The sequence below is a fragment of the Gymnodraco acuticeps genome, unplaced genomic scaffold (genome assembly GCF_902827175.1).
Source record: "Gymnodraco acuticeps unplaced genomic scaffold, fGymAcu1.1, whole genome shotgun sequence".
Lineage (NCBI taxonomy): Eukaryota > Metazoa > Chordata > Actinopteri > Perciformes > Bathydraconidae > Gymnodraco > Gymnodraco acuticeps.
This window is the reverse complement of record NW_022989900.1, coordinates 191,902-218,182: the sequence shown is the minus strand read 5'-3', so window position 1 is coordinate 218,182 and position 26,281 is coordinate 191,902. Positions and strand designations below refer to the sequence as shown.

At 38.5% G+C, this 26,281-nt stretch overlaps 1 protein-coding gene across 1 annotated transcript; it reads left to right on the top strand.

The window, feature by feature from the left end:
• The first annotated feature begins 982 nt into the window (after window positions 1–982).
• mvp (major vault protein) lies at window positions 983–24,977 on the top strand. Its single transcript, XM_034206731.1, has 17 exons — window positions 983–1,121; window positions 9,653–9,831; window positions 10,397–10,592; window positions 11,138–11,261; window positions 11,832–11,963; window positions 12,538–12,632; window positions 12,826–13,062; window positions 13,639–13,764; window positions 16,022–16,240; window positions 17,190–17,425; window positions 17,969–18,166; window positions 18,922–19,066; window positions 19,654–19,865; window positions 20,312–20,428; window positions 21,248–21,374; window positions 21,929–22,117; window positions 23,764–24,977. Exons 2-17 carry the CDS (start codon window positions 9,665–9,667, stop codon window positions 23,881–23,883), a joined length of 2,640 nt encoding a protein of 879 aa, XP_034062622.1. The 5' UTR covers window positions 983–1,121; window positions 9,653–9,664; the 3' UTR covers window positions 23,884–24,977.
• Window positions 24,978–26,281: the final 1,304 nt, after the last annotated feature.

Below are 26,281 nucleotides of genomic sequence, written 5' to 3'. Positions count from 1 at the left end.
ATATTTTGGAGGAGGAATTACACTTTTATTTTATAAAAATTGTCATTTTATTACAATTTGTTCCAAGATTAGCTTATGTGAATTATTTATTATTTTTGAATAGGCTTCTGAACCTGTTACCGCTCTACAGTAGCTTAAATATCAGACTGCATATTATTGGATGCGTGTGTGGGTATGTGTGTGTATGTTTTTTATTTTGATATTCTCTGTCCTCCCTGGCTGTATTATGTTTAACCATTAAATGTCTATGATGTTAACCTGCTTGTCTGACTCTTTTTTTTCTTTATTGACAAAGAATAATGTACAAATGCATATAAACCAGAACAAGAGAAGAACATGGGATCAAGAACACAATATTTGTTTGCTTCACTATATCCAGTTTTGCAAAAATAAACAGATATAAATGAAAAATTAAATGTGAAAAATGTATAAGATTAAAATAATTCTTTTTTATTTTGTGATTCTTCATCTTTATATTTATATATATATTTTTTTTTTTACTCATTTATTTATGTATTGTTGTATTTCCACGTTTACATGTTTTTTTTGGTGGTTGTTTTCTACTTTAAATTTAAAAAAAGAGTTTTAGTTATTATTTTATTTTTGTATTAGTTTCATCTTTCCATATTGGTTATTTATATTTCTCTTAATATTTCAACTTTTTATTTATTTATTATTATATTTTTGGAAATCCTCATTTATTGTTTGATTTATTCATTTTATTTCCACAAGTATTTATTTACTTATTTATTTGTATGTATTTGTTCCTATTGATATTTCCACATTTATTTTTTACACTTTTTGTTGCAGACAGGTTATTAAGTTCAGTTATATTTTTGACTCACTTTTGCACCATTCAATATAAATGCATCCCCATAATGAACTGTGCAGGTCCTGTGCATTAACAGAGTAACCATTTCCCTACGTAATTCAAGCTTTGTGTGGAGTGTTTAGATCAAATAGTCAGCCCTCTACAGTGACGCACCTCTGCCTCTGCAGCAGTCAGTCGGTAAATCACGTGACTTTTCCGGTAAGCACACACCCACCGCTCTCAACTGTCTCCATGTTGCTCAGGAAGTCTTTCCAGTCTCTACTCTGTTGCCGAGCCTTTCAGTAGCAAGGTAAGAACACAGCCCTATGTCGCGAGCAGAACTCCGCTCTAAAATCTCCTATTTTAAAACGTTCTTTCATGTAGGCAAAGATTGATGCTTGATAGGAAATATTTTAAGATTGTTTTCTGAAAGAGGAGATGCCTCACTTCAGATCGGCATGCATGTGATACTCCTATCAGAATTAAATTGAACAAAATCTCAACTTTAACAACTGTTGTTACTCTATTTCCCTGTCTCCTTCTATAAAAAGGACATAGGCGTTAAACAGTGAAGTTGAGCGTTTTTATACATTCAAATGCCTATCTGATATTGTAGCTACTTTGTAGTTATTTATGTACGCCGTATGAAACAGAGCTTCCTATTTATTCATAAATGGTTTTAATCCATGTTCTCAGGCGTAAACACTACCAAACACGGAAGTCAACGTTAAATGTCCAGGATTTACAATGGAGGTTTGGTGACAATTAGTCAGGGCGTTGAAATGATTACCAGGAAGTTGCTTGACGCAGTTCCCAAGTTAGCTACATAGCTGTGATAGTATATGAATGTATATAAGGTGTGTATATGGGACTGGCTGTAAAATGCATTCCAGGCACTTTGTACTATACAATGCAGTTTATGTCATGCAGACTGGGCCCCTCCCATCTGAGACATGTTCCATCTGTGTTTGTGACAGTCTCCTTGTAATGATACCATGTTGGAAACATGACTCAGGCCCTAATCCTTTTGTACCTAATCTATCATTTAAACCATAACACAATTGACAGTTAATCTCTAAATGAAACATTGGTGAGCAGCCAAGCAGAACTTTAATTCAATCATGCTTCTAATTCTGTTTACAGACAGTGAGCAATGAACATGTGCAATACTTACTCATTTTCCATTGTAGTTGATTCAATTTAATACAGTTTATATGTATTACTCTATAGTTTACATGTTTCCCTATGGTGTTTTTCAAACTCTTTTTTTTGTCAAAAAGAAATCATCATATTGCAAAAGCTTTTGTAAGATGTTATCAAGTAAGACAGCTAAGTAATATATATATATATATATAATTAAATGCATAATCAATAAAATATGATACAATTCTTAATATTACATTATGATAAAAAAGTGTTAAGAAATAACAAAAGAAGGACATTTATACTACTTAAATATTTAATAAAACAAAGAAAGTGATGAGAACAAATTAAATAATACAACCTAAAAACAATTAAATCAATAAAAACTAAAAAAAATCAACTTAAAAACTGTACATACACAATTATAAAAAATGGAATAAAACCATGTCTTCTACTATTTTTTATGTTTTATGTATATATTGCTTAACTTTTATTTATATATTGAAACAACATAACTGCAGGATTACAGTGAGTGTTATTCTAAGCTGTGTGTTCAGTGAACGCCTCATTGTGTGCCGCAGGCGTGTCTCTGTACCGGAGCTTCATGCCTGACGTTTGAATAGAAAACTCATTTTTCATTTCTTCTCTAAATCTCACAAGGAGTTCGCTGTTCAGGTTTCTACAGTTGAACTCAGAAAGAACCCTAATCTCCAGCTCTTTTCTCCGAGTCATGTTTAAACTTTGACCTATACTGATTAGAGTCATGAGAAGTGCTCAATACCGAGCAGATAAACAGAAGAGCTACAGATACCTGAATAATGCTCTTAACAAAAGAAAAATTATTATAACATAATCGAATATAATTAAATTATAAAAATAATATACATTATAATTGTTGTTGAAAAATATATATATAATGGTACAACTTCAATTCAGTGGAAACACTTATTATTAAAATAACACGAAATAATACAACAATGAAATAGAATAAAATCATATGACTTAAAGGTGGTGTAGGTAATTTTGGAGAAACCAGCTCGAGTGCGCTAGAATTTGAAAATACACAGCCGGTGTCAGTACCAGATATGTTCGGGCTACCAGATATGTTCGGGTGTATTTCCGTCGCATCCGTCTTCCGTCATATCCGTCATATACTCACCTCCCTCTGCTCCCAGCGCTCTGCTGCTACACATCGGCCGTCTGCGGAACTGCAGCCGGAGGAACTCGGGACAGCTTGTTATGTGTGGGGTGCTATGGTGGGGTCCCATGTACTTGTGCACATAAATAATGTTTCTAATTATTTACAATTACTTTACTTTAGCCAACACTTTTATAAGGCCACTAGATTAGATAATTACTAAATGTGTAGATAGAATACATATATTTCAGGTTGTTATTTTGTCATTATGTTTAATATTTTATTTACCTTTTAGTATTTTTATATAGTATCTGAACTTTGGAGAGGAGTTGGGAGACACACGACACATCAAATCACATCTACAGATCAAGGCGAAGCGAATGGAAGTACTCCCATACTCTATACTAGCGTGAACATGTTTGTGAAAACGTGTGCAAAGTCTCCGAAAATCCTAAAAATAAGCTCATATTTGAATTCCCCATAAAAAAAACACATCATTCAGTAAAAACAAGGCCCCACTGATCATCTACTCTCTGAGACGATTCCAGGGATGTCTGGCTTGAGTTTCGACCACCAGGGAAAGTGGACAAAAGTGCCCGAGATCAGCCTCTTAATTTACCCAGGGCCTAGTGCTTGGCTTTGGGCATGAAAATTCAGGAAACTCCCCTGAGTATTTTACTTTGTCCGTTATTATATGTAGAAGATTATACTTTTTCTCCGTCATGTTGTTTCCTTAGCAACAACTTCAAACAGGCATAGCCTACACTTCATTCTTTACTTTGTCCGTTATTATATGTAGAAGATATTAATTTTTTCTCCGTCATGTTGTTTCCATAGCAACAACTTCAAACAATAACAACTAACCGCTAGCCGCAAAGCTAGCTTCACAGCCACTGATCCGTTTTCGGAGACTTTGCACACGTTTTTCACAAACATTTTCACACGCTAGGAGTACGTCCACTAGCTTCGTCTTGATCTGTAGATGTGATTTGATGTGTCGTGTGTCCCCCAACTCCTCTCCAAAGTTCAGATATTTAATAAAATACTCAGGGGAGTTTCCTGAATTTTCATGCCCAAAGCCAAGCACTAGGCCCTGGGTAAATTAAGAGGCTGATCTCGGGCACTTTTGTCCACTTTCCCTGGTGGTCGAAACTCAAGCCAGACATCCCTGGAATCGTCTCAGAGAGTAGATGATCAGTGGGGCCTTGTTTTTACTGAATGGTGTGTTTTTTTATGATGAATTCAAATATGAGCTTATTTTTTAGGATTTTCGGAGACTTTGCACACGTTTTCACAAACATTTTCACGCTAGGAGTATGGGAGTACTTCCATTCGCTTCGCCTTGATCTGTAGATGTGATTTGATGTCTCGTGTGTCTCCCAACTCCTCTCCAAAGTTCAGATACTATATACAAATACTAAAAGGTAAAAAAAACATTAAACATAATGACAAAATAACAACCTGAAATATATGTATTCTATCTACACATTTCGTAATTATCTAATCTAGTGGCCTTATAAAAGTGTTGGCTAAAGTAACGCAGAATATATATTTTTTTTAATTGTAAATAATTAGAAACATTATTTATGTGCACAAGTACATGGGACCCCACCATAGCACCCCACACATAACAAGCTGTCCCGCAGTTCCGCAGACGGCCGGTGTGTGGCAGCAGAGCGCTGGGAGCAGAGGGAGGTGAGTATATGACGGATATGACGGAAGACGGATGCGACGGAAATACACCCGAACATATCTGGTAGCCCGAACATATCTGGTACTGACACCGGAAGAAATCTGCCACTTCCTCACAGAGCCCCTCCTCCAACACTCACGCGCACATGACCAATGAGGGCACGAGATAAGTTTGTGCACAGATGGAAGGCTGACAGGCAGGCAGGTAGATGATTGGTCGTGCTTTTTACAGTACTACGGCTTCCACAGATGATGTTTTTGTATGGATTTTTTATCAAAGCACTTAAGATATTCATTGCTATCGGGATGTTAAGAGCATTCCAAGGAATATAACAAAAAGTGTATCTCGAGCCGGTTTCTCAAACTTACCTACCCCACCTTTAAAATACGATAAATTAATAAAATGAAGAAATAAATTATTAATCAAAATAAAATTGTTAAACTTAAAAACAATGAGTGAGTGGAAAATGAAGCTGTATGGAGCATTACAACTAAGCAGCTGAACAACAACTAATGAGAATAAACTTTGAATGTCAGCACGAAATGAATTTGTACTCACGTTTTGTAATTGTATGGCTATCTGAGTATTGATCCATAGCAGTGAGAAAGAGGTTAATCTCATGTAAATCCTGATAGTGTGCGCAGTGATCACTTTATCTTCTCAGAGCAGAGACACACTGATTTTATCCTCAATCACACAAAGGCTCTGCCGACAGACGAACAAAATGACAAACTCAATCTCAGTCCACAGGTTGTTTCGATAAAAAAATTGTATACAAATAAAAGATAAATAAAATAATAATACAATAGAACAAAATGGTACAACTTAAGTTAAACAAAGTGACAGGTTTCTTGTCTGAAAAGTCTTTTTTTAAAGTGCACCAACATGCTATTTTTAGGCAATAGCATAGATCTCAGATATATAAAAATATATTAAAAACAAGTCTATGAAGTGTTTTGGTCAAAATACCAAACAGATCACCCATTCTAGCCATGCCTCATATCCCTCTATTTCACTTCCTGTTTCAAAAGTGCTGATTTGGGGTATAAAGCTTTTTTTTTAAAAAGGAGGCGGCAGCTACTGTCTAAACTAAATACTGCGGTGATGAAACACCATATCATGGATTATCAAGGATTATTTCTGAAACAGTATGGAGCTCAACGGCTTTCTCTCCAGTACAGGTTAGCTCTGAGTGTTAGCAATGCTAATGTAAACATCGACCATATTACGTCCAAAACAGTCGGGCATTGTTTCTGATAGCAACGTTTCTGATAGGGCCGTGGGTCCACATTTCAGATATTACATCATATCGGACGAAAATCTGGATCAGCTCCGTTGTTCCCCCGTTTTTAGAGATTTGGGTACGGAGGAAAAGAGAGAGGGTTTTATTTTCTGACGCTGCGTGAGTTCCCTGACACACCGGGGATACATCTTTATGTATACAAGACATCAAAAAGTGCATTTTGCATGATAGGTCCCCTTTAAAGATTAAATTAAATTAGTGAGACCTTATTTATTCGGACAGACATTAAGTGTTACAAATACAAGTTAGATCAAATAAAAACTATTATTAATAGAATACAATATATTAAAATAAAATGTAAATACAATAGTTTAAAAAAAATAACAAAAGATAAAATGTTGACAGCTTAAATAAAATCCAATAAATTATGAATAAAATGCTTTTTAGGGATTTCCCTTTCCTGTAGTGTGTTTTATAGGTTTTAGTGCATGTAAATGGTTCGCAAAGTCTAAAATCCCTGTGTTCCCTCCAGAGGGAGTTTCTCCCCCTCCCCCCTGCTTGAAACGCCTCCATTCCTTTGTTTACTTATGTAACATAGTGACATCACTATGTACAGGGCCACCCCTGGCCAACTTGGGGCCCCAAGCGACATTGTGAGATGAGCCCCCCCCCCCCAACCGACAGGAGTGAAAACATTTTTTTTGGAAACAAAGTAGGCTACTTTGCAAATATAATTCCTGTTCATTATTATTATCAACACAGTTACTTTTTTATACAGTGAGGTAAATGGTAAATGTGCATGCATGTCGTTCAGTATGCGTTTACCGGTGAATACGTCTGCATTTCCTGCCAAATACTAGCCTCAAAACGATTAAAATATAATTAATGCAAATAAACTACTTCTACTAATAATAATAATCATAATCAATTCAATAATATAAATACTATATTATTTTATTACAATATAGTCAAGTCAAAACATGCTTATGACATGCTCAAAAACTGATATTTCTTAAATCTGTATTCAAACGTAGTTCCCTCTGTCAGCAATGTATCAGCAACTACACACACATTTCTATCAGTATTTCTCTGTGTTGTGGTTGACATGATGATGACTGTTAGGAGTTAAGGGGAGAGGCTGAGCATCACCACGAAATGTGCAAATTGACATAAAAATGAATAAGAGGGGAAAAAATGCTCCATGTTTTTTAAGCTGTAAACTTCAACTGTTATGTAAGCCAAGTAGACAGACAGTGTATCACTCTTCCTCCTGTACATCAGCAGATAAAAGGCATAACATACTTGAATGAATGTTAAATAAAGAATGCTGGAAACAACTGCATCTCCATTAGCCTACAGTATATGCTCTGCAGAGACTGCCTTCTTCATGTCGTGAATTGTAGCTGATGTTTTAATATGACAATTGGCAATTTGACTTATACAACATTCGCAAGTCGTACATTTGACTCATACAATAACCCACCTTCGAGTGATGCTCTAGTTTCTTCATGTTTTAGTTTTTTTCCCTCTTGCTTGCTCCGGACTGAAACTGTCTTTTCACCGACATCTCTTCACCTGCACTAGTGGCCGTATCAAAGCCGTGATTGGTCAGATGTCGATTCATTGCAACGGTGTCGGGTTACAGACGTGCTCCCCTTGGGGGGGGGGGGGGGGGGAGAACTGAGCGGAGAACTGGCGGGGCCCCCTGCGCAAGGCGGGGCCCCATGCAGCCTGCGTGATTGGCCTGTAGGGAGGGGCGGCCCTGACTATGTAACACTGACACTTCTATTGCTCCAACACATTGTATAATGATAGACTAACGGGCGGGACATCTCTAAGTGGTTGGCCAATCACAACAGAGCCGCCCAGCTAACCAATCGGAGCAGACTGGGCTCTGGTTTCAGACAGAGGGTGAAAAGAGGTGCTGCAGCACAGGCAGTATGAAAAAATACTTTTTGAACATTAAAGCATGGAGACATGTCCCAGTAGTGTGAGGGATTAATTTTGTCTTTACTTAAGATATTTGACCTTTCGGCCTGTTGACGTTTACGACGAAGCCAAAGTCTGTTATCTGTCTTAAGGAATGGGAACTGTCAGCTATTGCTGCCATTATCAGTTTTATGACCGGTCAACTCTCGGTCACTAGAGTCAGATAAAGTGATTCAGTGCCTCCAGGTGTTCACAGATGCCTTCCCCCAATATGGGGGTTGACTGATGCCCCGGCCACACGAGGACGAAAACGGTCGTTTGCGTTACTGTTTAGTGTCATATAGACCGTTAGGCCACACGAGGACGACCGAATACGGCATTAAACGACTGCGTAAACGATAACGGGTCCCAAGGTGGATAGAACGGCATACGCAACGCTCTGGGGGGTCCAACGGCTCCGTGTGTACGCCCTATACGATCATTTTCTGATAATGATGAGGCAATAGCCCCGCCTCTCCCCACCTCTGATGCTCACCCCCGCGTCAAAGTAAACACACTGCACACTGAATTCAGATTATTTATCTTTCTCTCGATATGGACCCTAAACGCGAGTGAAGTCTAATCTGACAGGACGGAGACACGCAGCTCTGCTCACCTGCAGCTCCTCCCGCTGTGATGCGGCGGTGAACGGAGTAAAACACACATTTCAAGTCAGATCATCACCCTTAGCTATTTTAATTACTTCTCAAACTACCTAAACTAGATATAAATATGTTTATTTTTACTGTCGGCCGGGTCACTCATTACTGGATCAGCTGCTGCATGAAACAGACACTGGCGCTGTCCGAAGAGAGGGAGGAAAAAGAGAGGCTCCGTGTATTTTATTATTATAATATATAGATTCGCTATTCATTTGTTTTAAAGCTCAATAAATAACAAAGAAGACCTTTGACCGGCACTTTTATAATTTTGTCGGAAGATTTAAACTTTAATACACGTTGACTGGCGAAAAACTCTGCCCGGTTCCCTCGGCCCCCACCGCGGAGAATAAACAGAAGGGCAACCATGACAACCATGCTTCTTCGCTGCTTTTGTGGAGGAAGTTACAGCGCCACGTACAGGCTCCTGCATATGTACTGCAGCTTCTCCAGCGGTTAGAGCTAAACGGAGCTGTCTCGTGTGGACAGACACTATCCGGATGACTATTGCGTGTGGACGGAAGCTTTTTTGCGTTTGCGTTAATCCTATGCGTTTAGCCGTTTTCGTCTTCGTGTGGCCGGGGCATGAGTGAAGCTAATTAAAAGGTCTGCCAAGATGAGAAGGGATTCAGAATTGACATGGCAACCCACCGGTGCAGTCAGAACTTTCTGCTGCTGTGACTTGTGATATGAATTCTCCGGCCGATGCTTGTAATAAACTGCCAGTGTTTGACATCAGAACTCCTGCTCGTCCCGTGTCTCTCTGAGTCCTGACTCTCCATTGCTGCAGAAGTTTCCCTTACAAGTAGAGACATTACATACAAAGATGACCCTGAAAATGAGCATAAAAGGGCCCCTTTAAATGCCAAAATACGATTAATTTAACATTTAAAATAAGTGAGATCTTAATATATCAAGAGCAGCTGAACCTCGTGTTAGAGAACTGTGAACTGTTTTCCCTTTAACATTATTATCAACACTCCGCTCCTCTCTGCAGCATCTAGTTGGGATGATGTCTAAGAAGGGAGGAAACCAAAGGCCGGAGATGGAGGGTTCGGTGGAGGCGTCCATCATCCGCATCCCCCCCCATCACTACATCCACGTGCTGGACCAGAACACCAACATCGCCCGGGTGGAGATCGGACCGCTCACCTACATCCGCCAGGACAACGAGAGGTCAGATGACTACTGTCATCAAAACACAGCAAATAAAACAGAAACATAGTTATAATCCTTATTATAATTTAAAATATATATATATTATTAATAGTTGTGACATTTATGAACAGAGAACATTGAAGAAATTAAAGTGAACCTTTTACAATAATGAGTCTGAAACAATGGTGCAGCTATAATAATAATAACTAATAATATAAATGATATTATTAATTCTACTACTAAAATTACAAATACTAATAATAACACAATAATAATACTCAGAAAAATAAAACAGCAAATTATACTAGTGCAGTACAGTCAATAATACTTATACCACTAATACTTGTATTACTACTACTACTTATAATACAAATAATAATAATACAACTTATAATAATACGGATTCCAAAAACGGAATCCAATAAAAAATAAAGAATAAAAAAATATATGATAAGCTTTTAAAATATTAAGTGAATAGAAATGTTAATTATCCATTAGTTTTAATGGCAGTTGTGTTTCCTGCTGTTTATAATGGATGTGTAGTAACGGTGCCTCCCCCCCCCCGCCCCCCCCCCCTCTGCAGGGTGCTATTCATGCCGATGCGGATGGTGATGGTGCCGCCGCGTCACTACTGCGTGATCCTCAACCCCGTCGCCCGCGACGATGACAATCAGGTGCTCTTCGACCAATCAGGGCAGGCCAAGCTTCGCCACGCCGACCTGGAGATCCGCCTCACCCAGGACCCCTTCCCCCTGTACCCGGGGGAGGAGGTGCAGCAGGTCAGATACTTTACCCTATAAGTCAACAAATACAACTGGTATGATTTTTAGTAAAATACAATTGCTATGTAACAATTACATATTTCACCTATTTTACACATTTGACATGTGTAATATACATTATGTAAAATAATTGAAATATTTATAATTTTACATGCATTTACAACAAAATAAACGTATTTAAAATCTTTGAAATGTTAACATATTTGATGTTTAACATACCTGACAAATGTATGGTATTTGATTTAATATATTAAAATGTTTAACATTTCTAAAATATGTTGAATATTTGACCTTTTAAAAAATATTTAGAATGCATTACAAAATGAACAAATTATAAATATTGGACATATATAAGATATCTGGCCTGTTTTAGATTAAAAAAAAGTTTCCATGTTTCAAATACTAGACATATTTTCCATGTTCAACACAATATTTTAATTTTTTTTAAATAGTTAACATATTTAAAGTATTTTTTTGAAGTATTAAAAACATATTACACATGTATGACGCAGTGTGTGTGTGTGTGTGTGTGTGTGTTCCAGGACGTGACCCCGCTGCAGATCGTGTTCCCCGACACGGCGCTGCGTCTGCAGGCTCTGCTCGACTTCGAGGAGGAGCGTGGGCAGAAGAGAGTGGCCGGAGACGAGTGGCTGTTCGAAGGACCAGGTGGGGTTCAGCAAACACTATTAAACATGAAATACATAAACCTAATAATATTACAAAATAAGGAAATATTCTGGTCAGTGTCGCTGACGTGAGTTACAACATTTGTATACGACATTATCTGATGTTTGGTGACTGATAGTGTTTCACAAAATTGAACTTGTGTGTGTGTGTGTGTGTGTGTGTGTGTGTGTGTGTGTGTGTGTGTGTGTGTGTGTGTGTGTGTGTGTGTGTGTGTGTGTGTGTGTGTGTGTGTGTGTGTGTGTGTGTGTGTGTGTGTGTGTGTGTGTGTGTGTGTGTGTGTAGTGTGTGTGTGTGTGTGTGTGTGTGTGTGTGTGTGTGTGTGTGTGTGTGGGGTGTGTGTGTGTGTGTGTGTGTGTGTGTGTGTGTGTAGTGTGTGTGTGTGTGTGTGTGTGTGTGTGTGTGTGTGTGTGTGTGTGTGTGTGTGTGTGTGTGTGTGTGTGTGTGTGTGTGTGTGTGTGTGTGTGTGTGTGTGTGTGTGTGTGTTGTGTGTGTGTGTGTGTGTGTGTGTGTGTGTGTGTGTGTGTGTGTGTGTGTGTGTGTGTGTGTCAGGGACCTACATCCCCAGGAAGGAGGTGGCCGTGTTGGAGACCATCAAGGCAACGGTGATCCGGGAGAACCAGGCCATCAGACTGAGGGCCCGCAAGGAGGGCGTGGACCGCGGGGGGGTCCGCAGGGTCACAGGTGACTCAGACACAACGTCCTATACCACACACTTTGACTTCTTTCACAGTTAGCTTTAGCAAAGACTTTATTTGTGCTGAAAATCTTGGTGACAGACGCTATCAGAAACACATACTTTCAGTAGTTTAATGAATAAATACTTTCACAGGTTTTTATTATTATATGTCTTTATTGAACAAGGATCATGCATACAAATCCGTTAATGATGCTATATGCCATTTCCTATCACACTAACAATTAAAACGGATAAAAAAACAGATGTATAAAATATAAATACTGGTAAATCCGTCAATTCAAATATAATTGTACAATTCCTATAAACTAACATCTCACATTAAAGTAAAGTTATTGTTTGTAAGACTGGTTGCCCAAAAAAAAGTTTGCACTATCCACAAAGATGTCAAAATGTGAGCATGGTGTGCAAATGTAGTGCGCCTTAGTGGGATTCTGTGGTAATGTTGCATCTCACTTTCACAAACATTAACATAGTGATATAAACTGGTTTTAGATGTATTCAAACTTTATTTGTGTATCATCATCATCATCATCATCATCATAATAAGCTATGTTCCAGGTGAGGAGTGGCTGGTCAGTAAGGTGGGGGCGTACCTGCCAGGAGCTCAAGAGGAGGTCCTCGACATCGTCAACGCTTTCATCCTGACCGACAAGGTGTTTGCAATTTTGGAATCAGTTTATTTTTATTTTTTTAATCAGGAATTTGTGATTTCGAAATAAGCTGTTGGTGATTTTTAACATCAGGTATATGTGATTTTAAAATCCAGTGTTAGTGATGTTGAAGTCAGGTGTTTGTGATTTTAACTCACCTGTGATAACTCCTGGTGGTGTGTTTGTGTGTCTTCAGAAAGCGCTCCATGTGCGCGCCCTGCGGCCCTTTAAGGACGCGGGGGGGCGGGACCGGCGCACGGGGGAGGAGTGGCTGGTGACCATCGCCGACAGGGAGGCCCACATCCCGTCCGTGTCAGAGGAGGTGGTGGGGGTGGTGTACGTGACCACTCTGAGCAGCAGGCACTACTGCGTCATCCTGGACCCCGTCGGCCATGACGGGAAACCCCAGCTGGGGCAGAAGAGAGTGGTGAAGGTGAGGAGGACCTCCACGGACTTCTCTGACAAACAATACAAAGTCTTTATCCATGAGTGTTACTAATTCATTTCATAACTAACGTGGGTGTACACATGAATACAAACATTTTCAAGATGATATGATACAAATAAATTAGGATAATATAATTACAACAATTAACAACAAATATATTGCATAGGTCTATTTGTTTTATGTACATTATAATAGTTGTAATCAGCTGTTATATATTATTAATGATTTATTTATTAGCAAAAAGCACATACATTTTAGGAATATTAAAAAAACAATTATATAAATTATTTGCGACGGTGATTAACTCAAGGTTTTTATTTTGTCTACCAAATTATAAAATGATATCCCAGATCATGGCAAATGGGACAAAATGAATAACATACACATATAGAAAGGTTAGTTTGCTACACGGTATATTTTCTGCAATAATCCCAAATCCAAAGGCAAAACCCCATTTGAGAGATGCTAGCTTCAGGGTCGGAACACAACAACATGTCATCTCTACAGCTCTCTGTTAATTGGTCATTATCTGTCAAAACCGTCTTTCTTCTTCTCCATCAGGGTGAGCACTCATTCTTCCTGCAGCCGGGAGAGCAACTTGAAAAGAGCATCCAGGACGTGTATGTGCTGTCGGAGGAGGAGGGGCTGGTGCTGAGAGCGGTGGAGGCGTTCAATGACACCCTGGAGGTGAGGGCAGAAATCACTCGTATCCAGAAGTAGAACTGCAGTGTATAAATACTTGATTACAAGTCCTGCATTCAAAATGTTACTTCTGCAAAAGTATGAGCATCAACTATGTTCTTTAAGTAGCAAAGTAAAAATACTCTTAATGTAGTACAGCCATTTCATAATAGTGTGTATTATTGTATAATAATTACTGCTGCATTGATGTGCTTTCACTTTAAGTTAGCAGCTGCTAAAAGTTGAGCTAACGTTAACAATTGTATTATATTAGTCGATAATTGTAATTAATTAGAATTCATTATAATTTTTAAATAAAAATCATAATAACCTCCAAATGATCTAGAACCGAATATCATCAAATAAATGAAGTGGAGTCAAAAGTAAAATATTTGCCTATAACATTTTGTGGGGTAAAAAGTAACGACTACTGAGTACCTCACATTTTAACTTGAGTAAACGAGTTGAGTAAATGCACTTTTACACAAGCTTATATTCAAGCACTGCACTGTAATGATGCTTCAAATGGAAAGTAATACATTGAAGTTCACATAGGTAGATGCGTTTGATTTTTGGATTGATGATATTTAGTAGTGTATTCATATTAATAATGATGTTTATTCTGAACACCAGATTATTGCTTAAAAAGTACAGTAACACTGTAGATCTAAATGATCCTAATCCACAGTAGAATAAATAGATAATGCAGTATTGAACATTTGAATGTAGCGTATGGGAGGTATCTACAGATATGTGTTCATGAGCATTAGGTGTCATACATTTCGCAAATGTGTTTCTTCAACTTGAGAATCACCTCCCCGTGTCAGAGGTTTCTCTGAGGGAGTGCAGAGGAATGTAGGGAGGGGGTCTGAGGGCTCGTGAAGCTTGTCTTGTGCAACCGGTTGATTTGAGAAACAAACAGAGGTATGTCGGGATTAGAGACTGACTGCAGATGCTTTCAGCTGGTACGAGGTGAAGAGTCAGAGGTGTGTCTCTGCCCGCCGTGGTTCAAGATTCAAAGTCTTTTGCAGCTTGCCTCACACCACTGATTGGTGTATTAGGGTGGGGTGTGTGTAAAAGAGGGGTGAAGAAACATGTATTGTTGAGCAGGTAGATATTTGCTTTGGCCTATAATGGCGCATAAACACATCAAAAGGATAAGAGTGGTGCAGTTCTGACTTACTACTGTAGGCTAACCCTGAAGTTAGCATCTCCATGGTTCCCTTCACAGAACGCTAATAGGGTTTATGATACTTACACGTGTTGCTCAGCAGGATCATCTCCACATATAACACCCCTTTTTAGATTTTGTTAAGCGTCAATGCAATATTATCGAGAAGTAAAAAAGCGAACTAGCTAAACGCTAATAAGCTATAAAGGTCACCACCAACTCTGCTAAGCTAAAGGCGGCGCTTAGGCACTTCATATACTAACCAGTGAGGTATTTACTGATGCATTTGATGTCGTATTTCCACAGCATTAACCCTTTGCAAGTATGTTTTCACTTCTTTATTTACTCAAGTAGTGTACTTGAGCACCATTTTGAGATACTTACCTTACTTGATTTACATGTTTCACTACTCACTACAATTCAGAGGTAAATGGTGTACTTTTACTCCACTACATTTATTGAAGATCTGGATGAATGATGTGAAATATAATCAAGTGTTGAATCAGACTTTAGTTCCACCTGGAGTAAATCCACCAGCTACCCTGCAGTAAACAAAGTCATTCAAACTAGCTGCACCTTTACCAGCTTTGAGAACACTTTCATGACCAATCATTATAAAACATATCATATATATTATTCTGAAATGGACCAATCTGCATAATCACTACTTTGGGTACTTTAAGTATATTTTGATGCTAATACTTTTGTACTTTTACTTGAGTAACATTTTGAATGCAGGACTTAGTATTTCTACTCTCTGGTACTTTTACTCAAGTACAAGATCTGAGTACTTCTCCAGCTCTGCCTCTACTGCACCATCTCCTCTCCTAACCTTTATACCCCCACTCTCTTCTTCTTCTCTCTCTTCTCTTTGTTTTAAATCAATCCCTACCATTCCACTTACTCCAACCTTTACGTTTTCCTCCGCCTTTCGAAATATTTTGCACTTTGGGTTTCTCTCAGTGCCCCTCTCCAGTCCCTTCCTCTCCTCCTCATCCTCCCTCTCCTCCAACTCCCCCACCACTCCAATGCATCGCCACGTTAACCCTTCTCTCCCTCCTCCACTTCTCTCTCCCCCGTTCTCTCTGCCAGCGCGATGAGGAAGAAGAGGAGGAGGAGGAGGAGGAGCAGGAAGAGAGGGCGAAGCGCTCGCGGAGGAGCGCCGTGCTCCGCCGCCCCGGGGACCGCTGGATGCTGCGGGGCCCCATCGAGTACGTCCCCCCCGCCACGGTGGAGGTGATGGTGAGACGACAGGCCATCCCATTGGACGAGAACGAGGGCATCTACGTCCGGGACATCAAGACCGGAAAGGTACGACTCTTTAAAGGAGCAGACCGCCGTTCATTACGTTTTTTTTCTCTTCATTGAGTCACAATTATTAAGATAATATTAGATGAATCTTTATTAATCCCCGTATGGTAATCTGTTCACCCGTCGGGTGTCTGAGCAGCAACAGCAATAAGAATGAAAGACAGATAGTAAGAATAGTATGAATAGAACAACAGATGATTGTACCTATTATTATTATTATTATTATTATTATTATTATTATTATGGAGTTATGAATAAATATATGTGCATGTTTTGGCTTCAGATGAACTGTGAACTGGAAGGCAGGAAATCAATACAGAACATTTCAATTATCCTAATTTGAATATCCCAACTAAACTGCGCAATTTTTTTCTTAGGTTAATCAATTATTGATTTGTTATTTTCCTAAGGTTTATTAGGAGATTTTTCAGTTTTGCTGACAAACCATACAAAAACATTAAGTGTATTGTCAAAGCTAGTAGGGAGTGCAGACCTCCGTAAATTAAAACAATGCATTTGTCCGCATCACAATTTGGATCCTCTACACTTTTTAATGGGTTCTTTCTGAGCCGAAAATGATATTTTAAAATGCACACTTGATTAACACACTTGAGATTTAAAACATATGTTGGTGTGTCCTCTTATTCAAGTTTACCTTAAACTTTTTTTAAACAGAAAGCAAAGATCTTGGATGGATAATGATTAGTATACATATGAAACAATATTTAAATCATGGCATCTTAACTGAAAGAACATCAGGTGTGAATTGAAATTAAACACTTCTATACAAGATATTAAGTCAAATCTGATCTATAGGAGCAAACCAAAAAGTGAGTCTTTCACCAATTTCATGGGAATCAGGTCACAAGTTCTTTGTATTCCTGCAGACAGATAACAAACTAATTGAAACATCACCTGATGAATGTACTGACACGTTGCTGCCTCTCAGGTGCGTGCAATGATTGGTCAGACCTACATGCTGACTCAGGATGAGGAGCTGTGGCAGAAGGAGCTTCCTGCCAACGTGGAGGCCCTGCTGGCATCTCCTCTGGACCCGGTGGCCGACCGCTCGGACCGCAGCAAGACGGGAGTCAGCCGGCCCCGGGACAAGACCCGGGTGGTGTCCTTCAGGGTGCCCCACAACGCCGCCGTGCAGGTCTACGACTACAGGGAGAAGAAGGCCAGGTGGGACTTCCTGACATCCTGATTTGTTATGATTTATGAAATACATGATTTTAATTTCAAATAATATTTGAATTCTCCTAGTAAATTTAACACTTTATCGTCAGAGAGTATTTAAGTTTTTTCTTGTTAATTTACAACTTAAATCTCAGAGAATACCAATTTGTTCTTGTAACTGTACTAAATTATATTTAGAGAATATTTGAGTTTTACTTATAAAATTTAAGATTTTACTTCAGATTTAAATACATTTTTCCTCGTAAATTAACCACTTTAATCTGGGAGAATATCCAATTTAATCTCGTAATCTTTTTTGGTTTAATTTCTGAGAACACATTTTGGCTTTAATCGTAGAGAATATCCTTTTTTCATGAATTTATGTAACAAATAAAATATTTGTTTCTGTACAAAGAGGTTAAAATCCCACAAAATTCAGTCGAAATCTTGAGTTTAAACTGGGATGAAATGTGCTCAATCCATATTCTAGTTAATTTGTTAAATATCACTGCCATCCCTAATCCCTAAGTAATGTGGTGTTGTGTTCAGGGTGCTGTTCGGACCGGAGATGGTGATGTTGGGACCTGACGAGCAGTTCACGGTGCTGTCGCTGTCCGGAGACAAACCAAAGAGGGCCAACGTCATCAAGGCCATCTGCCTGTTGCTGGGGCCCGACTTCTTCACCGACATCATCACCATCGAGACGGCCGACCACGCCCGCCTGCAGCTGCAGCTCTCCTACAACTGGTAACCGCAACACGCCCATTAGTTCTGCACTGATACAGAGGTAGCATCTCTCCGCTTCTATCCACAAAAAAAACAATGGCATTTTCCATTGTATTTTGGATTATTGCAGAAAGCAAAAGATGTGGTAAACAAGAATTTATGATATGATATATTTTCTTCAGCAGCCTAATCTCCACGTATTCACACCACTTTATGATTTTTGAAGCATGAATGCAAACTCCAGAAGTAAAAAGCTACTGTTAGCCTATAAAGGAACTACAGCACGGTCACATGACTTCATGTCCCCACTGCTAAGCTAAAGGTGGCTATGTAATTCGAGAATATTTCAGTTTTTACTAATTCATTTACCACTTAAATCTCATAGAATATGATAGGTTTTTCTATTTGTTGTATCTTTTAGTACCCAAATATCCCAGTGTTAAGAGGATATTTTTAGGGTTTGGAAGTAGTTGAGGTTATTTTTCTCGTAAAATGATGACTTATCGCAGAGAATATACATTTGTATTAGAAATGTACGACTTTAATTCCAGATAATATTCAACTTTTTTCCTTGCATTTTTAAACTGTCATTTTTTCCTCATTATTCTACCATATTCTTCATCTCAAAGAATATGCTTGGTTTTCTTGTGAATTAATGACTTTATTCTCAGAATATCAAAAAATGGGCTCTAAAATGTCCAAATGTAATCTCCTAGAATGATTTAGATGTTGTCTTAATTGGTATATTAAATTCCCCTCCTGTTGTCCCTCTTCAGGAACTTTGATGTGAAGCGCCCGGTGAGCCTTGAGGATTCAGTCGCTCTGTTTTCTGTCCCTGATTTTGTCGGAGATTCCTGCAAAGCCATCGCCTCCCGCGTCAGAGGAGCCGTTGCCTCTGTGCAGTTCGACGATTTCCACAAGGTTCCTATTTCACCAGCTCAAATGAAAATGATTGCCGTTATTCCTATGTCAACATAGTTTTTCCCATTAAAGAGGGATGAAACCCTCTTTAATGGTCACACATGCAGACACAGCACACACAGTGAAAGGAGTTCTCTGCATTTAACCCATCCTAGTGCCTAACATTACTAATATATTTAAATAATGATAATTAAAATGATCAACATACTTTAACAACATTAACATAAGTATTAACATTATTACTAATACAAGTATAGTTTGAACTTTAATATAAATACATTAACTTTATTGAATTATTATTGAAAATACCATTACATTCAAGTTTTTTGAAATATTTGAAGAGAAAATCTGGATTGAGCAAATTGAGTTGAGTTTAATTTATAACAAAATAAAATATTTTTGATGAATTCTTTATATCATTTTATTCAAAAATATTCATTTGTAAAGTACCTAAAGTTGTCTGACATGAAATCCCCAAACTACCCCAGATGTTTACTGAAGTACAGTGTTTAGTTCACTTAAATGATTTGGATTCAGAGATCTTTTAAATCTTCGTTGTCAATCTAAACTCTTACTCTTGTCTGCAGAACTCCAACCGGATCATCTGCTCGGCGGTGTTTGGTTTCGATGAGAAGATGGCGGTGCGCTCCACCCTGCGCTTCCCGCAGAACAAGCTGGTGATCAGCAGCGTGGACATCCAGTCCGTGGAGCCGGTGGACCAGAGGACCCGCGACTCGCTGCAGAAGAGCGTCCAGCTCGCCATCGAGATCACCACCAACTCCCAGGAGGCGGCCGCACGGTCAGCCAGATCCTGAATACACATTTTAAATAAAAATCAAATCAAATAAAAAAAAAATTAGGCTACTCAAAACAATTAAACAGATTAAAGGGATAATATAATGTTTATATTTATTTAGTACATTTAATGTATTTTATTTATTTATTTGAACAGCTTCCCTTTTCCTGGTTGTTTTGAGATGAGATATATAAAACATATACCTCAGAGATATCACCATTAAGCCCCAGGAGGATACATTTCACATAAAACAATATCTTTTTTTGTATTACAAGTTTTCTGAAATGTTTTGTTTAAATATGCAAATGATGTATTATGTAATGCTAACTTTTGGTGAATTTAGGAGAAATCTATAGACACAAATACACAGTTTGTAAAATAAACTGTATTTTAGATACTTTCTTTCCTTTGGTCTGACCTGCTAACTAAAATGTGTTTGTGTTTTGCAGCCACGAGGCGGAGCGGCTGGAGCAGGAGGCCCGTGGTAAGCTGGAGAGGCAGAGGATCACCGACCAGGCCCAGGCGGAGAGAGCCAGGAGGGAGCTGCTGGAGCTGGAGGCCCTCAGGTATTATTCTAGTTATGACACAGAAAGTACAATCAAGCAAATTAGAAAAGTTGTCAAGAGCAGTGAAGGGTAGACATATTTTTCAAGTCCAACCCTGAAGTTAGCATCTTCCTGGTTCCCCCCAAAAAAAGCCAATGGGATTTTTGGATTATTTCAGAAAACAATCTTTCCGAGAAACACACTTTTAATATACTTACACGTTTTGTTCAGCAGGATAATCTCCCCATTTTAACACAACGTTTCACATTTTTGATAAAGATTAAACAATAAAGGAACTACAGCAAGGTCATATCACCTTCGCTAAGCTAAAGGTGGCTAATGTTCTGCGTGATGAGTTTTAGTTGTCTCTTTTAGCTAGTGTTAGCTGCCGCAGTTTTTAAGAAGCATATAATCTTCAGGTTTTAACTGACCTATTTTTATGTTGTGGGATGAAATGTTAAAATCTCTTAAGCTTGCGTTAACAACAGACTTAACATTGACTTCTAGAAAAGGAAACGGGAAGTGCTTATATACTAACTAATTTCTGGGTTTACAATTATAGATTAACAGTAATACTACTAATAATATTACTACAGGATAGGACTATTACAGAAATAGTACTATCTTGTTTTTAAATCTCCTTATACTTTTAGGCTTAATACCTGGGTTATTGCTTTGTTTGTGTTGTAAAGCACTCTGAGCTGCATCTTATGTTATGAAAGCTGCTATAAAAATACAGTTTTCTTATATGCCTGCTGTAATGTAGTATTTCTACACTGTGGTATTACAGGAGTCAAGTACTCTGATTACTTTGTTGTTAACCCTGTGGTTGTGTTTCAGTGCTGCGGTGGAGAGCACCGGCGCTGCGAAGGCGGAGGCTCAGTCCCGGGCGGAGGCGGCCCGCATCCACGGCGAGGCGGCAGTCAACGAGGCCAAACTGAAGGCGGAGGCTCAGACCATCGAGGCGGTGCGCACTCACTTCCTGTCTCCCCTTTCACAATAAAACTCACCACACATCAGTGGAGGAATAAATACTCACTTCACAAAGTGTTTCACAACTATGAAAATACAATGTAGAAGTACTCTTCACTTTGCGTATTTACTACTCTTTCTGCGTTCCACTTATACAGAAGAGGATTGGGGCCACATGTGGGGTTTTTAGTGCTATGGCAGTTAGTAGATAGTATTCTGAGGAAAATGTCAGAAAAAATTTATCTGAATTTTGACTTTTTTCTCATAATTCTGAGATTAAAGTCAGAATTTCAATAAATAATATTTAATTATAAATGTATTATTATAGGTTAAGATGAAAGACAGACACAAATATCAAGCCAGAAGTTCATACAAACAAATGTTCAGAGAAGTCATGTTATGGATGCGAAATCAGTGCATGAAAAAAACATGTTTTCCCCTGAAGTGTCTGGCCTTAACATAATGAAGAAACGTCTGACTGCATCTACAACCAGAACACTGGTCATTTATCACAGAAAGAAACATTAATCTGTGTGTGTGTATGTGTAGGAGGCGGAGCTGCAGCGGCTGACCCAAGCCCGTGAGCAGGAGCTGAACTACAAGAAGCAGATGGATGCTCTGGAGGTGGACAAGCAGAAGAGTATGGCTAACATCGAGAGCGAACGCTTCAGTCAGTTGGTGCAGAGTCTGGGCAGCGACACGCTCAAAGAGATGGCCAGGGCCGGGCCAGAGCTGCAGGTACTACTGCTACTACTGCTACTGCTATATCAGAATTCCTTTTATTTGTCACATGTTATTAATAATAAACAACCCAATAAGTAAAAATAGCATATACATACACGATGGTAAAAACCTAAGTTGAAGTGAACAAATTAAATGAAACAGGTAGCTGGTACAGTTGACACACATGTGAATTACACACGTGTGTGTATATTGCAACAAGTTTTTTGTACACCACAAAACGTTATCATGCTCCACAACCAAAGCTTCACCCCAGCGTAAAGACACATTAAATTCCACCACAAATGTATTGCGTGTATATAACATGCCTTTTTTCTATAAAGATACACTCCATGTCTTTGTTAAGGCTCCCACTAAACCTGCACCTTTGCCTGGTTGCCTGGTGTTGCTACAGAGCTACATAGGGCACCTATGTAGCTCTGTAGCAACACCAGGCAACTACTTGCACGCATAGATTTATATATTTATTTACTATATTTATATATAATATGAGTGCTATTTGAATGCATCCTTATCTGAGGACCTTCAGTAAGCTCTAAGGAGTCATCTGTGATGTTAATGCGAGTAAAAAGTAAAGGTTTCACAACAAATGACCTCTCATATTTCTCCGAACGTAGAGTTCATGTGTAATGTTAGTCCTGTGCAAATCGGCATCCCTTTCATTACATTTTTACAAGGTTTTTAGTTTTTTTAAGCCTTTTTCTCTGTCCAGAATTATTTTTGGCTGCTTTGGTAAACATAAAGGAAGTGTCTGATAGTATTTTGTAAGTAAATGTAGGTGAATTTAGACACCTTTCATAACCTATATCATAACATTTTTATTTTCTGCTGATTCTACTAAAATAAGGAAAGCAGTTTATTCCATTTCCTTGAAATCAAATGCCAGTTTCCTTCACTATTTCAGCCTTTGCCAGTACTAGTTTGACATTTCGTTTTACTAGTTATCAGTTTCTTCTACTCGAACATGTGGGGTTACTTTGATCTTCCCAGTCTTTGCACACACTTTCTTTGTAGCTAACGAGTGACATTTTGCTTCCATTGTTCTGGTTAAGTTAGTGTCCACCTTTTTATGTTTATAGATATTAGTATACATTTTTTTACTTGCATCACAGCCACTCGTAAGAATCTGAATTCAGTTCAATCTCATTATCTTTGGGCAATTAATACTTTATTTCATTAAAAAGGGACGGAAAACTAGGAAAAATCTTTCCAATTCACAACATGACATCTTTACGGAGCCCCTAAGCCTAAGGGGACATGACAAAAACGTATCTTTGCACACGAGAAACTATCATGAGCACGAGATATATATACTTTTTGTCCATGTCCCCTTAGGAGCTCCGTACATCAACAGTCAAAAACTCAGAGCTGAAGCTCCTGTGGTTCCAGCTCTGTGTGAACGTATTCTAATGTTTTCTTCTTCTTCTGTGGTGGTACATTTGCCGATTTAGTGGTTAGTCAGATAAAACTCGACATTTGAATACATGAGCATGGTCAATGCTTTTCTAACATTACACAGACCTAGTATTCACTGAGATATAAAGCAGAGATACTACGACATGTCTAACTCGTGGCTCGCCCTTGTTTGTTTTCACCTCTCTTTTTTTGAAATGCTGGAATCGTCTGTTTGTCTTTTCCTCCAGGTGAAGATGCTGCAGGCTCTGGGGCTGAAGTCCACCCTCATCACCGACGGCTCGTCTCCCATCAACCTCTTCACCACTGCCAACGGCCTGCTGGGGGCGCTGCCGGGACAGGGCCAGTGAGGAGGTTTGTCCAAACAGACAGATTGTCCAAAAGTAAACCTCAACAGATGCTCCCTTTTTCTGCCGACTTAGCAACATAATGTGCCTTTTTGATTTAAAGATGCACTTCATGTGTTTGATAAAGCCTTCCCAAAATCTCCTCTAAACCTGCACCTTACTGTAATGTCCTCTGCATCTTTAAACTCAAACCGTTTCCATGCAGAGATTTGCGCAAACTCTGGAGTTTCCCCCAGGAAAAATGACCAGAATTTAAGTACAAATTCCACCGCAAACAACCTCCAGTATTCAGACACATCTCCACATAATTCTTCACAACTTAATTCTTTCCAAACAACGTTTCAATATTACATTTTTCGTGGCCAAAAATAATTGTGTGATAATAAATCGAGATATTGATGAAAATAAAAAATATGATGCTTTTCGTAAAATGTACGTTTGACTTAGTTTATTGTGCATCAAGCAAGAACAGAAATAACCCAAAATGATCTGTCAAGCACTACGTTATTGACATTATATAATATTATGTGTATCACTATAATGATAGCAATTCTTATTATTCTCCAGAGCGACACATGGTATCCTCTCTTTTTCAAGCAGTCATTTCATCCTCGTCCATTAGACTGTAGGAACCCAAAGATCCCTCCTGCCATGACTCTACATCCTAACTGATAGCGTTTTATTTCTACGTTTTTATAAGCGTGTTTCTGCTGACATTTAAGATGTTCCTGTGCTGTGATGAGTGAGACTCAATCTAAGTATCCCACCACACGACTTTTGCCTTTTCAAAGCTCTGTTAAAATAAAATGTGTGGATTACTTTCGGACAGAAACCAGCATGACGACATGTTGTGTGTCTTGGTGAAAGCTGTGCTGCGAATGAAGAAGAAATGTGCCTACAAACAACAGACAGCCAATATTCCTGCTTTGCACCTTTTAGAAAAAGAAGTGAAATGGTGAAGTTGACATAGTCCATATAATAAACTGATGAAGAATAACCGGGTATGAAATAAGAATAGGATAGTGTGACTGTCTATGTTTCTCTACCTTGAAAAGTGATGTAGTTTCTACAATAAAATGCTGGTTCTGCCACTTCTGCTTCGTCTCTGCTCTTCATTTACATCAAACCCTGACCAAAGCTCTTAGACACTTACTGTTTCTGTGAGATTCAAGACTTTTAAATCTGACTTCCTTGGAACAGAGATAGTGTGCTCAATATGTCATTAATAAATAAACAATATTGGCAAGTGGAAAACAATATGGGTGAGATATGAATACAAATGAACAATAATGATCGGCATGCTGTATTGTATCCTTTACATGTACATGTGTGTGTTCAGAATGTACAGTGTGTGTTCTGTATGTAGGTGTGTATATATGTACACAGATAAGAAAAGATAACTGTAAAGATAACGTTAAAAAAATTACAGTTCAAAATTCTAATTGAAATATGTGAGAACATTAAGCAAACAAGAAAGTATGTGTGCTGTATGTATGTAATGGGTGTGTTGTGTATGTATGTGGGTATATTTGTTTAAAGATTACTTAACAAAATCGAGAAACTGCAGTACAATCTTTAAATCTTAACTCAATGTATATTTTGTGTGTACAGTGTTTGTTCTCAATGTAAAGCGTATGTTCTGACTGTACACTGTGTGTCTTGTATATATAGATTGCGGGGTATTTTAGCCGGAGGTGGGGGAAGACCTTAATGTTAAGCATGCCTGTGTGAACAGGATGAAGTCCAGACAGCTGATTGATTTTAGGTTTTAACACAATAGCAAGAATGGGGTGCCAAGATGGTCCTCAGTCAAATAAATAAAAATCATATTTGGAGATGTTCCCATCTAAATGAATCAGTGGTGCAAAGTAACTAAGTACACACTTTCCTACACGATCTGGCAGAGGTTAAATGGCACTTCATAGCGTTAATTCCATCTGTCGATGTTGCCGTCAAATTTTTGTAGTGATCACTTTTTATCGATTATTAATAGACATGCCCCCCTTAGAAAATTCAGAGTTAAGAATAGGAACACTCCATAGAGAACTATCTGATCTCATTCATGATCGAAATAACCATGGTCCTTAGCAAGTCTAACACTAGTGATGACTGGCTTCTTTTTCGTGTCCTAAATGTTCAGCCCTTATTACAAAAGTTAAAGCTGATTACTATCTGAGCTTAACCACTGATTGTTTTAATGACCATTCTAAGTTCTGGAAAACAATGAAATCACTTCAGAACAAGAAGATTTCCCACAAAAACTGAAGGTCAGTGATTCTTTTATTTCAGATTCAGATGGTATGTCTAATGCTTTCAATGCTCACTTCAAAAAGGCTGGTCACATTTTTGATGAGCAAAGTCATGACTCTCTAAATGGTCGTACCTTGCAGCCCTAGTCAAG

Coding starts and splice junctions, on each gene's coding strand:
- mvp (XM_034206731.1), top strand. CDS start 9,665: ATGATGTCTAAGAAGGGAGGAAACCAAAGGCCGGAGATGGAGGGTTCG. Junction 20,429..21,247: donor CTGGAGCTGGAGGCCCTCAG/GTATTATTCTAG, acceptor GTTGTGTTTCAG/TGCTGCGGTGGAGAGCACCG. Junction 21,375..21,928: donor AGGCTCAGACCATCGAGGCG/GTGCGCACTCAC, acceptor GTGTATGTGTAG/GAGGCGGAGCTGCAGCGGCT.